Raw genomic sequence first — 14,691 nt, 5'->3', positions numbered from 1 at the left:
CACGATGGCATTGGAATGATATTAAAAAGCTTTCTGACGAGATGTAACTTCCAGTGATCACAACAACTGCTTTCTTGAGCTTGATGTCCTACTACGAGCCCTGTAATGTTGCAGTCTGAATAATATTGCAAAGCTCTTTTAGTGAGGCGTTACTTCTAGTGATCTCAGAGACTGCCTTTTCGCCCTTGATGACCTACTATGAACCTTGTCACGATGGCATCAGAATGCTATTACAATGCTCTTCTGACAAGATGTAACTTCCAGAGATCACAGCAACTGCTTTCTTGACCTTGATGTCCTCTTATGACCCTGTCACATTGCCATCTGAACAGTATTGCAAAGCTCTTTTAGCAAGATGTTAACTTCCAGTGACTGCCTTTTTACTCCTGATGACCTACTATGAACCCTGTCACGATGCTGTCTGAACGATATTGCAAAGCTCTTCCGGCGAGACGTTACTACCAGTGATGACAGCAACCACCTTCTTGCCCTCTATGTCTGGCACCTTGCCGAAGAGAAGCGCCCCAAAGGCTGCAGCTCCTGCTGGCTCCACCACCAGGCCAGCATGGTAAAGACGTGTGACGGAAGCAATGATCTCTGCCTCACTCAACAACAGGATATCATCTACGTACTTGGCTGCATGACGATAAGCATTGTAACCTGGAGGTGAAGATAAGAAAGAAAGTTTAAGTTTCAAGGGAATCAACAAGTTTCAGTGGTTCTTTATCAATCTACAACAAATTATTATTTTCCAGAAAACAATATCCATCTATCTATCCATCTACACACTTACCCTTCCTTCCATCCATCAACCAATCCATCCATCATCAATGTATGCTATGAGGATAAGTTGGCACTTGGTCTAGACCCACTTGTATTGGTCTCCTTCCATTTGGCATCTCACTTGATCTAATCCTAGTTCATCTATCCCTTTGGTCTAACTGCCAATAGCCCATTCACTATTGTGTCTAATTTCTTATAGGTGACATTGTTTTTCTTCAATTGAATAACATGGGTAATAAAGAGTTACATGACCTAAACCTTTCTTTTTTCATTATATTTCTCCTCCCTTTTATTGTATAATTTATAATGGTTTATTTCCTTTACTATTCAAAAAGTCATGGAGGTGGTTGACCCCTGCCCCCTGTATTGCAACCCCCACCTTCAACCTCTGACCTTTGACCAAGTGATCCACCAGAAGAATCCAACCTACCTGCAAAGGGTGGGGCTAATCCTGAGGCGACAGATTGAACCGAGGGATTTATCACAACTTTGTTCAGCTGCATGCTCATATACATCAGGCAAGCTGAAAGAATAGAATGAAACAATGTTAATTCTTATAATAGTGTACCCTATAATGGTGTACCACAGGGTCCTGTTCTGGAACCTACTTCTAAAAGACATAAAGACTTGTTGACTTGTTGACAAGAATGACAGTAATGATAATAATTAGTAAAATTTCATCAAAGTAATATTTCTGGTTCAGATATCTGTATAACAGAGCACAACAGGTCCAGCAGTGTGGTGGCATTCCTATTTGTGCTGCACTCAACCAAGGTGAGTTGCCAGCAGGAAGTAATTTCTCAAAAAGCTTTGAGCAAGGGAATCAGAAGACTAGCTCAACCAGGATAATAAAGGAGCGCCTTGGGCACCTAATAAATTGCATATTTGCACTTTAAAAATACTCTATATTATTATAATTTAATGTAAACTTGTGTTGTACCACAGGGCTATGTTCTGGGATCAATTTCTCACAATTCAGATAGGATAAATAATTTATAATGATAATCAGTAAAAATACATCATGTTGATTAAAAAGTATATAGACAAGCACCAAAAAAAATATACATCTTACCTTGCTCAGGTTCGACCCCATAGATCCTTGTCTCAGAATTCCCTGATAGTTTAACAGCAGCGGCTATTCCAGCCAGCAAACCTCCTCCCCCGCAGCATACCAGTATCACATCAGGGTCTGGAACGTCTTCCAGGATCTCCAAGCCTACGCTGTAATAGAAAACATCAGATGGCAAGATGAACTCTATGGCCCATATTCTGAACTCGAGTTTAAATCAAACCCTGGTTTAAAGTTTTGGTTCAAATATGGTTAGCCATTAGTGTCCTAAATCTATAACAGTATTATTTAAATGTATCAGCTCATTTTTCTTTCAGATCATTTTTAATTATTTCGGAAGGATAATTAAGATAGCTTTCTTCACCATGACGACTTGGGAAAGAGCACAATAATCATCATAAGAAATATACATTGTAAGTAAAATTTATGACATTTTTGGCTTTCCATAATTTTAGCACAGAGTTAGACCGTGGTCTAAATTAAACCCGACTTCAGAATACGGGCCAATGTCCTTTGGTTTAAAGTCAGATACACTTAGTTTTTGTGAATATTAATAATACAGAGATTTAATTAGCCTATAACTTCATTCATATCGAGAAACCAAAATTTTATTGAGAGTAATTGAAGTCATGCTATTAAGTAACAAAATTATTATGGTATGAATGTATTGAGAAGTAAAAGAGTATGTTATCAACCAAATGGGTCTGTATTACAAGACTACAATGCTCAGAATATTGCATTATGGGTAAGGATCATGGCTAGATTTTGGTCATGTAAGTTGAGGACTTGACTTGGAATGCACCAAGCGCTTTAGCAGCTGGAGCTACAGCTGGGGAAATATATAGTGCACTACTGAATAGGCAACTAGATAGATCGGCGCCTCATAAATGCTATATATTAGTATTAACGGCTGCTGATTCATATCTGCTTTAATAATTACCTTCCATGACCGCAAATCAGATGGAAATCATCAAAGGGATGTAGATAGTGCATTCCATATTCTGTGACATAGTGATCAATGGTGGGCTTGAGAACATCGTTAGGCAGTCTCTCGACTTCTACACCATAACTCTGAAGCAAGATTGTACAACAAAATCAGGATTTCATTAATCTCATTATGCATAGTACTTTGCTGGAGTAAAATCTTTTATGAACACAGAAATCTGTTAAATTTTTCACATAGATTTGAGTTAACCCTAAATCTCCTGGGGTATTTTGATTCTTGTCATTCCGAGGGGGGGGGGGCATTATGGCCCCCTTAAGATCTCAGCCGCGGATTACACGATCACAACGAAAATTTGCATGATGGTAGAGAATGATGTAATCTACGCAGTTGCATTGGTAAATTTCACTGAATTCATATATTTCACATTGAATTAATTAGGCTAATTTATTCATGAAATCATACTTTTTGCTCTGATTCACTAAATAAAGCTCCTAGAATGCTATTTTTTGGTGAATATATTCTTTATAGCATTCGTAACAATTGTGAATGAAAAAAATTCTGGTACCAAGACTGATTTCTTTATTGTTTGTATGTATTTTATTGTTTTTTAATTTCTTACGTATTTCTTTGTTTCTTATTGTTTTTTCGATGGAAATCGCAGCGAGGTCAAAAAATTTTGCGTAGCAGAAATATCGCGAAAATTGTAGGGGGGTGGGGGCCATTATGCCCCCCCCCCCCCCGGAGAATTAGGGTTAAAAGAGGTCTATGATACATGTTCAGCAAGCCTAATCAGGGCCCTGTTTCATAAAATGTTGCTAAGATCCCAAGTCTTGCTTGAATGGCAACTACCATGACAACAGAGAAAATCATGATTTTTGAAAGATGATATTCCAAAAATAATTGCTATTCTGCTTTTTGATATATTTCATTTTATTTCATTTCCAGGAACACAATTACACTCATAACTTAAAAAAAAATTCATTCAAACCCCATTTTAACTTGTTAATCTGGATAGCCAATTATGACAGGAGACTATAACAGTACAAGTTCAATCTGTCAGCTTATTTGACACTCAAATTATTAAGAATTGGCTGGGAATAATACCTGAAATTGTTCTCTTCATCACGGAAACACACAGAAAGAGTGAGGTAAAGATATAAAATCGAAAATGAAACCTGCAATTTGGAAACGTTTGGCTTCCCATAATTTTCATACAGCATAAGACCATAATAATAATAATAATAGGCATTTATATAGCGCCATCTATCTAGAAATATTCTATTCCGCGGCGCGTTATTATTATTATAACCCCGGCTTTAGCTAGAGCTGCCTCTCAGCGCTCATGCATTCAAGGAATTAATCCTGCCGGGTACCCATTCACCTCACCTGGGTCGAGTGCAGCACAATGTGGATAAATTTCTTGCTGAAGGAAATTACGCCATGGTTGGGATTCAAGCCCACGGCCCTTTGTTTCAAAGTCAGAAGACTTATCCACCGGGCCACAACGCTCCACATGGCTAAGTTGAATGGGATTCAGCATACGGTTCAATCTGATCATGATATTTGCTCCTCTAACAATTGCTCCAGGCTTAAAGGTAAATGCTAGTTTTGGTAACGATATCAAAATGAGTTTGTACAGAATCCAAATGACCACCAAAGTGTCTGTTTATATAATAAAACGCATGTGCCAAAGGATTCTGGAAGAAATACTGTAATTGCTGAGAAATTAGCAAATAAGCACAGGCTTCGGGTAGAGCGTCGGGCCCGCACTCTAAGCAATAATTATACATTGTCCCACGTGCGCTTATCTGTGCTGGGGATCTTTGGTGTGAACATTTTTCAGCGTAGATTTCAAGATTTCACAAAGTTCAGTTAATGTAACTGTACCAGATCTAGATCCTCGATGATATACTGACAATTAAGCCTTGTTTTACAGAATTTCTCATGAAATCAGTGTTTACTGCAACTACTGGAATTTCTCTTTAATTTTGTTGAAGATGTAGGGTTAAATAATAATAATAATAATATAGAGTATTTCTAAAGCCCCAAATCCACATTGATTATGTGCTCAAGGCAGTTAGGATTGCAATAGGGTTTTATGTTAGGTTTAGGGTAGGGTATAGTATTAAACCATTGTTGGTCATTCGATTAGTGTGTGGAATTTAGAGCGGAGCAATTGTTGCCAGAGAAAGTGCCATGGAACCGGTCAATCTCACCTTCATAACTTCCTCCCTGTTGGCTGGGGCTGTATCAGGCATGAGCACCCTCGCTTTGAAACCCGAATCCTGTAGGGCGAACGCAAACGCCTTCCCATAGTTCCCTGCCGACATGGTAACCAGTTCTACTTCCTGTTTGTTGATGCTCTGAGGAATCTGAGCGAGCTGATTGGCCAAGCCCCTAACTTTGAAAGACCCTGATGCAAAAAACAAAATGTACATTAGAAACTGCAGTCACACTTGGATAATTTACAAGGGGAAAGATTGGCCAAGCCCCTAACTTTGAAAGACCCTGATGCAAAAAACAAAATGTACATTAGAAACTGCAGTCACATTTGGATAATTTACAAGGGGAAACAATATATTTTAAAAAATGATTTATTTAAACTGCAATCAAATTTGGATAACATAAAATACGAAATAAAAAAAATCATGTATTCAAATTGAAAAAAGAATAATTTATTCAAAGGGCAGTCAAATTTTGGATAATCTCAATAGATTTATAAAATCTCGGCAGTCAAATCACAGTCAAATTTTGCTAATTTAAAAGGAAAACAAAACAAAGAAATTAATCATTTATTTCAACTTTATCTAAAGTTTGATAATCTAAAACCCCAAAATATAAGATAATCCATAAATCATCAATGATACTGAAAGATGTTGAAACCTATTTGGTGATTTCAAGTTTTTTTGTAGATGTTATATTAGGAGTACTATCATATGATACAGCAAGCGTGTGGGAAAAAATGGAAAAAAAAATAAAAAAGAAAATTTAGGATAGCAATTTCCTTTTCATCCAATCTTATTTTCTTTTTGAACAGTCATGTTATATAGTATACTGATAGACTTACCTGTAGTCTGCATGTTCTCCAGCTTCAGACCCAGTTCACAACCTACATCCAGGTCCAACAGCACTTCGGCATGGAGCATCATGGGAGTACGCTTACAGAGGGCGCTGTTCTGAACAACCTTGTAAGCATTTTCAATGTCCTCAAGTGCAGCAGTTGGGGCATTGGAGTTATACTTGATCAGCTTCTTCCGTTTCTTCTTTGGTTCCTAGCAGAAATTAAAAATAATATGATTTTTAAAAGATGTAGATTAGGGTTCCATAATATTGACATATTTGGGTATTTAATTTTTGTATTCCATCATACATGCGCACAATTTGCACTAATTTCTTATCAGACATCACTCCATCGCTTTAATCAAGAGAGATCGGTAGATGACAGCATACTTGATAATACATGTACCATACATATATGACATCAATATCTCCAGCTACAATATATTGATATATCATCCCCCAATAAATCAATGTCAAACATTATCAAGATCTTTACATCATCCCAAATGAAATATATACATATACCTACCCCAACTAGCTCGTGTTTTGCGTGGTCTGCCTCCGTTGGTAGCTTCATGTAGACGCGGATCTCTCTCCGAACCTCCTCCCCCGAAAGTAGCTTGGCTCGTAGGGTCTCCCGCATTTCACGACACTTTTTGGGTGTGAACTCATTCACCTGTATGTACAAAGGAATATAAGAAAATGGCTAATACAACGTTAGTAAGAAATTATACGCCCAAGATACCTCTTGAACACTTTTACATGCCTGAGGCATAGCAGAGGGTTTTTGAACTGTTAAAAAGGAAACATGTGTATGTAATCATTATAATGACTCAGCAAAATTTATGTATTATTTGTTTTATAAGATAGTGATGTGGATCCTTCTTATTTGATAAACCATCCCCATCTCAAAACCTGTGCATTATTTGTTTTATAAGAGTGATGTGGATCCTTGTTATTTGATAAACCATCTACATCTCAAAACCTGTGCATTATTTGTTTTATAAGAGTGATGTGGATCCTTGTTATTTGATAAACCATCCTCATCTCAAAACCTGTGCATTATTTGTTTTATAAGAGTGATGTGGATCCTTGTTATTTGATAAACCATCTTCATAAGAAACCATGACAGGCTATTAGAATTTACCAATGACCGATCAACACCGGTCATTAGTAAATCTCCAAGTCATCTTATAATTTTAAATATATATACAGAGCTAATAACGGTTGCTGACTTGTTTTGGATGGTCACTGTACACAGTCTACGGGAGTAACAGAACTCAGTAGACAAAGGATTTAATAATGATAATCATCGCAATAATATTAAAATATTGGAACAGTAGTCTGTGCGATGCATTTATTCTAATTTTGTCTCGTACTGGTTGATCTAATTTTTTTCTGTCTCATACTGGTTGATCTCATTTTCTCTCTGTCTACTAATTATTCTTCAATTCGTCAAATGAAATGTGGTTCAATAATTATTATTGAACCACATTTCATTTGATGAATTGAAGAATGGACTTTTATAGTCCATACAAGTAAGCAGGGAATAATTTTGCTGTATAAATTTGAATAGCATTTTTGGTCATAAGAGAAAAAGCTCTCAACTAAGTAATGTACAGTCCGATGTAAAAATATGCTTACAAAAGACTTTATGCATAGCAGTCTTTCAAACATGTAGAGCAATTTGTGATGCGATACCAGGAAAATTATTCCCTGGTAAGTGAGATTAGACCAAGTGGATATTGGATAAAATGGGTATGGCCTATCAATATCACACAAAATGGTAAATGGGCTAATTGGCAATTATCCAAATAGGTAGTAGACAAACTAGTTGTAGCTGAACTAGGATTAGAAAACCGATATGTGGGATGAAACCAAACAGAGAGTAGATGATGTGGGTACCATAGACCAATTTGCCTAGGTTTTTCGTTGATTACACTACTGGAAATTTCTAATCTCCCCCTCTAAGTGACCATGATTAAGAACAGGCGCGGATCCAGAGGGGGGGGGGGGGGGCGGGCGGGGGCACGTGCTCCCCCCCTTCTGAGAAGCAAAATTTGTAATGTAAAAATGCCATTAAAACAGAGGTGTGCCCCCTCTTTAGAAATTGAAGACCTTTTATTTTTTGCTTGTCAAATTTTTTCGGGGATGCAATATCCATAATTTGTGGTTGAAAACTTTTTTTTTGGCTTGTCAAAATTTTCTGCCGAGAAATTTGCCCCCCACCCCTTTTGGAAAATCCTGGATCCGCCCCTGATTAAGAAAGTTCAAACACAAACCTTAAAGTCTGGAAACCGCACCACTTTTTTCATAGCCAACATGGCTGGGCAGCAGACCTTTCTTGTAGCAGCTCTTTGTCTCCGCTTGGGGAGAGGGGTCCCTTCCTCTTCAGATCTCTGTACAAACACATCAAAGAATGACATTGTAATGAATAGAAAGACCTACATCAATGATATTTCATTTTGGTAAGGTAAATTAAAAACAAGAGGAAAGCCTCTGGCCGTCTCACCTGGATCACTCGATTCAATATAGCAGCAGTGCTGACTTTGAAAACCACTATATCTCGCACAAGATGTTCAGTGATACTTGGTTACTCTTATGTCCACGTTTTAGGAACTAGACCAATACACTTACAGAGATATGATGGTAATTCAACAACAACAACAAAAAAATTCGGCCAAAGTTCATTGACCTTAGCCATGTGACCTGAAACTTTCACAGGATGTTCAGTGATACTTGATTACTGTTATGTCCAAGTTTCATGAATCAGATCCATTAACTTTTAAAGTTATGATAGTAATTCAACAGATACCCCTAATTCGGCCAAAGTTCACTGACTCTATATGACCTTTGACCTTGGTCATGTGACATGAAACTCCTAAAACTCATTGTCTCACACTGCTATGCAGGTGAGACAAAAATGAAACAATATTTGTGTTAATAATACGGAAGATGTTGATCATCATGGTAGCATAGAATCCGTAAATGAAATAATCTGTTGTCTCACGAAAATTTCAGTTTGCCGCATCGTGAGATTATTTCCTACTTTGTTAACAAATTTTCGGCATTACTCCTATTAGTTTATGATCAGTATGCTCGATCTGTAATGAAAATCATAAGATCAGTATGCTCGATCTGTAATGATTATTTCCTTTACCTATAATATTTGTGTTAATCTAATGAGGATATTTGTCACTTTTTCATTCAATTTGGGCATATATACCGGTAGGTGGAATTTCAACATCATAATTTACTTACAATATGGGCTTCAATTACCCAAATTAAACTCATTTTAACCAAGGGATGGACTTGTGCAGTGTGTACATGTATATCCATGTACATGTACTCGATTGAAGACACTACTGGGGTATTGCAAGAAAGTTTAATTCAATTCTAAATTAAGCACAAGTTAATTTCTGCAAGTGAATCCAGCAAACCACCTTCAAGGGACAAAATGGATTATAAAACTTTGGAATGATGATTATTTTAAGTTCACAATGAACAGTTGAATTGATCCATGTACTTTTTTTTTAAATAGCACAACATAAGGGGTGTTGCATGAAAATATTTGCAATCAATTGCAAATATTCTGTAGCAATTTTACAAGTGATAGATCAACATCAGCTGTAGCAAATGAGATTACACTCCTTGTTTCAAGGAGCAGATTAGCAATCAATCACAAATTTGCAATTAATTGCAAGACATATGACAGATTTAGAGACAGAAAATGCAATTGGTCGCAGGTTTCTAGCAACACCCCAATAGATTCACAGTTAATCAATTACTATACCTTTCGTTCCTGTTCATGTCTTCGCATTCTTTGTTTACCTCTGTCATGTCTGTCTTTGCCGAAGATACATGAACATATGAACCGTGATACGCTAAAGAACGGTACACCGTCGTTCGGCACAGTGGTTTCTTTCCATATGTTATCTGTGAATCGCGTCTTGAATGGCACAACTGGAAAAACAAAAAGTATCACAAGATATTCATATTATCAGACAACTGGGGCCCGTCTTACAAAGAGTAGTGATTGATCTGATCAATCGCAACTATGGAAAGCCAGCAAAGTCAACATATAAAATGCATGTTTGTTCTCGTCGAAGCACCAATTATTCTGTTATGCCTTTTATTAAGCCGTCTCATCATTAATGAACTATTTTGTGTGTGTGTGTACATATTTGTATCTACATGTTTACAAATGTATTTTAGTCTATGAATGAAATAAATACATATGAATGAATATGAATATTTGCAACTTACCACTATAACTCATTTTATCAATTTTTTGTTATTTGTTTTGTCTGCCCCCCCCTTCACTTGTGCGCCTTGGGCATGTCTTGCAAGATGGATATGGTGCCTAGTAAATTGCACTTATTATTATCGTTTATTAGTTGAATGCAGAAATGAAAAACAAACAAAATACAAATTAACGTTATTTTTCAATCAATAACTCACCCTTCTCTCTGCCTCCCTTCTGACGTTCCGTCTGATCTTCCGTTTCGTCAAGATCTTCGTCAGGGGCACCTTCCCATTCTTCTTCGTTCGTTTGGTTCTCCTCCTTCGCCTTCAATTTGGAACTTTTCGACTTCTTCCTCACCACCACGAGGTCGACGTCAGAATCATCTCCGTTGGGATTCCTCCACGGTCCCGTTTTCCACTCGGTGACGAACTTCATTCCGGTCTCGGATTCAAACGCTTCCCGGATGCCTTCCGCTGCTACCGTAGAGGGTACCCACCCAACCAGACCATCGTCGCTGATCGAGGTCCACGTTGCCCAGATATTGGAAGCCCTCACGCTAGCAGCCGTCATATTGGAACTACATGCATCAAACAAACAAGAAGTATTCAATTAAGAATATCATCTTAAAGGCAGAGGGAAACATTAAACATAACAAAGGTCTTACTTTAAACAAGATACTGAACATTTATTCATGTTGTATTTAATATTATTACCTGAATGAGGCATTTTGGAGACATGATATAAACGCGTATTTTGTCTATCTATAAACTGATAAACTCAACATGAACTACGTCACAATGGCTCGGTCAGCGATCAGCTGAATGACGAGTGACCATAATATTCGTACACCCCTCTTCCCCGAAAAGAGTAATTTTCCTACTGCACCTACGTACAATAATTAGCAGTCCATAATATCCGTATTCCGAGCTCATCAATCCCCAGCGCATTTGTGGATGCGTATAAAGAGATACGCTTCATAAGGATCCGCGCACCAACAATATACGTCATAATAAAGACGAGCGATTGTAAGTACGTCACAATGGTAAAGTGCAGAATTGACACTAGAGGCTTGACCAAGGTAAGTCCAACAATTTGGTTATAATCTATCAATATGTCAATTTAATGTACCAGAAAGAGGTAACAGGTAATAATATTGACTGGCGTTACTTTCAGGAGATACCAAAAATATTTCCCTCACTAGACCCATATTGCCCTCGTCTTCGACTCGGGGCAATATGAGACTAGTTTGGGAAATATATTTGGTATCTCTCTCAAGGCCAGTCAATATTATATAATTATTCATCTTGATGAAACAGTCAGGGAGAAAAAAAAAATTGTGTAGACACTTTAAAGATATTTCATCAAAACCAACTTATCACAGCTGTGAACTGGAGCTTGTGTATCTTTCTTGTCCAATAGAATAGAGAGCAGAACTTCAAAGCACTTTAGTTTTAGCAGTAGAGGGCGCCAGTCCAGAAATGAGGATCATCCAAGATAATACGGATATATCCTCATAAATCATGACAAATTACTTCTTGATACATTGAGATCACTGGTGGATGCAGGGGGGAACAGCTGGGCCGTGCCCCCCCCCCCCCCCTTTGAGAGGCACAATTAAAATTTGTAGTGTAAAAATGCTGTTAAAACAAAAGTATACCCCCCCCCCCGTATTGAAAGTGAAGGCCTTTTTTTTGCTTTTCAAATTTTTTCGTGGACGAAATATACCCTAATTATTGGTTAAAAACCCTTTATTTTACCCCCCCCCCCTTTAAAAAAAATCCACCCCTGATTGAGATTGTTCCTGTTTTATGAAGACAGCGTTTTCACTTTCCCCTGTGGGATAGAGACGGCAATTACAGCTAAAAATAGATTCTGCAACCTCCATTCTCTCCAGTTCACCATTCTAGTGTATATGACTTGCCATCTTCCTACAATCTTATCATAAAACATGATGGCCCGTATTCTGAAGTCGGGTTTAACTTAAACTCAGGTTTAAAGTTGTGGTTTAAGTATGGGAAGCCAAAAGTATCAAAATTTTTATTAAGTTGTATATTTCTTATGTTTACTGTGCTCTTTCCTGATTCATCTATAGTGAAGACGATCATCTTTTTATACTTCCTAGACAATTATGAATGATTTGAGAGCCAAATGAGCTGAAGTATGATATCTCTACTGTTAGTGATTTATGTAACAATTGGCTATCCATACTTAAACCACAACTTTAAACCTGAGTATAAGTTAAACCTGCTATCAGAATACTGCCCGATGTGTTTACACTGACTAGCACACTTGATGTATGGACTGAACAGGAGAATGAATTTTCCTAGATTTCTTATTGTGTGGAGAAATTATTATGGGTGAACACTATCCTCCACTCTCCACCCAGGTGTTAAATGGGTACTCTTGATGGAATGCTCCCAGGGGGTGGAGAAAAGGCATACATTGTGTGCGGGCATGCCAGGATCCGATGACTGGGTTAATGATAATTTCAATGTAAAGCACTTAGAAACAAAGTGTAATAAGCACTATGTAACTTATTATCATCCCTGTATTATTAAAACAGCCAAGGGACAATCCTCATTTTCAGACTAGTGCCTCTATACTGTGACACAGTTGATGTGTCCAACAAATACCAACCAAGCCGGTGCGCAAGTTGTGAAGGTCAAGTTTGTTGTTGTTCCCAGCTGCCATTGAATCCGCCAGATTTGTTTGGAGGAGCAAAAGTGTACTTAAATCCAGTGAACACATTTCCCTTTTTCTTTGCCTCAAATAATGTTCAGTAAAAAAAAACAATTATTACTTTGGGGCAATTGCATTTCCAGTCACAGACTCGTTCACAGAGTCAACAGTATGACAATATGCCAGCCTGTACTTGTAGTTGTAGAGAAGAAGGAGGCGGAGAAGGCGGAGAAGGAGGAGGAGGAGAAGAAAAAGAAGAAAAAGAAGAAGAGGAAGAAGAAGAGGAAGAGAAGAGAAGAGAAGGAGAAGAAAAGGAGAAGAGGAGAAGTAGAAGATGATGATGTGAAGGAACATCTTCATTCCACTCTAAGGAGCAGTGGGACCTCAATAAGGTTGAAAAATGCTGTAAGAAGTGTCAGACTTTCAATTCAAGCACCACTGTACAAAATCCACGGATATTTAATAAAAAAAATTAACCTTATTATAATTTGTGATATCTATACTGCAATACACAATAGACTAACTAATTTCACTCAAAAAAGTTCATATTTACATTGTAAAATGAGAAAAAAATAAATCAGTTCACCCCGCAACAAGCCTTGTCGTCATCAGTGATCACTGTGTGCTATTGCCACCAATACTGTTATGTGTTGACCTCATTGGTACTATGAGAGGTGCAGCGCAATTTGCGGCTCTTGCACGCATTGACTTTTGAAGTTGAACGTGCGATGGGATGCACTTTCGAACGGAGGGCGTAGGCGGAATGGCGGGAGCAAAACATGGCAATACATTCCAAGATTTTATGAAATAGTGAAAAAGAATGAGAAAATGAACATTGCAATTAAACACAAACATTGATGCAAATTTCATTTCGTGTAAAAAAATTAGCTTTAGCCTTTAACGTTAGAACAAAAAATAATAAATATTGAAAAAAAACGTCGTCAAATTCTGCCACACATATTTGGACAGCCGACGCGACTGTAACTGTTAGAAGGTGAAAATAAACATAGCAATTAAAACTAAACAAATATATTATAGCAACATTTATACATGTTATACAAATTTCATTTTGTGAAAGACATTTTAGAACAAAAAAAATATTGGAGAAAACGTTAACACGTCGAATTGTGGGCAGGTTAATATATTTGCAAACAGCATTTCGAATGAGTGGGACTGTGACAAAAAAAAAACAGAGCGTAATTATCCCAAATTAAGGCGAAAAACATTATTAAGAGATCACTTTTACATTAAAAAGACCATGTTTTATCCAAAATACCAAATACGTTGTTTCGACAGAGGATTCAAATCCGATTTACCGTTAGAAATGCTGATATTATCTGGATTGGCGTTCGCGGCCACACAGCCACACAGCCACACAGTTCTACGGTGTCACCAAAAGGTTCGTCAATAACATAAAGAAAAAATGAGAATGACAAATACATGTATTTTTGTTCCATTATTGTATCCTATAGTTTGGGCAGGAATATGACGAGGAAGGTATCATATAAAGTTTTATTTGATATATATGCAGATCAATCGAGATAAGGATCAAACACATTTGCCAATACAAAAATCCAATCCTCCAAAGAAGAAGAAAAAAAGTCAAATCAATTCAGTATTATTTTCCTCTTTCAATGTTTGTTGGGAATTCACAATAGAAATCAAATTTCGCACTACATTTTATTACTATAGCAGATTGAAGCCATGAAAATGAGACAAAAGACAGTTTTGAAATGATATAGTCCTTGTGTGGAACGAGTTTCTGGGAATATGGAATATAAGACCATTATTACAATGGTCTTGACCCCCACCCCCGCCCTCCTCGATCTGTCGATCGATTCAACAATCCTACCTCAGACTCACACCATAGGCCCTATCTAAAATGAAATTTGCAGGAAACAAGAAATA

General features: G+C 37.4%; 1 protein-coding gene across 1 annotated transcript; it reads right to left on the bottom strand.

Moving 5' to 3' along the window:
• Window positions 1-367: 367 nt before the first annotated feature.
• On the bottom strand, window positions 368-14,150 carry LOC121422141 (L-threonine dehydratase catabolic TdcB-like). The gene is made up of 11 exons (XM_041617036.1): window positions 14,100-14,150; window positions 10,320-10,681; window positions 9,652-9,821; window positions 8,141-8,257; window positions 6,388-6,534; window positions 5,866-6,070; window positions 5,015-5,211; window positions 2,793-2,923; window positions 1,856-2,004; window positions 1,214-1,306; window positions 368-660 (listed from the first exon to the last, which is right to left on the bottom strand). Exons 2-11 carry the CDS (start codon window positions 10,672-10,674, stop codon window positions 410-412), a joined length of 1,815 nt encoding a protein of 604 aa, XP_041472970.1. The 5' UTR covers window positions 10,675-10,681; window positions 14,100-14,150; the 3' UTR covers window positions 368-409.
• Window positions 14,151-14,691: the final 541 nt, after the last annotated feature.

The sequence above is a fragment of the Lytechinus variegatus genome, chromosome 9 (assembly GCF_018143015.1).
Source record: "Lytechinus variegatus isolate NC3 chromosome 9, Lvar_3.0, whole genome shotgun sequence".
In the NCBI taxonomy this organism is placed as follows: domain Eukaryota; kingdom Metazoa; phylum Echinodermata; class Echinoidea; order Temnopleuroida; family Toxopneustidae; genus Lytechinus; species Lytechinus variegatus.
The sequence above is the reverse complement of the archived record's forward strand: the minus strand, read 5'-3'. Positions and strand labels throughout refer to the sequence as shown.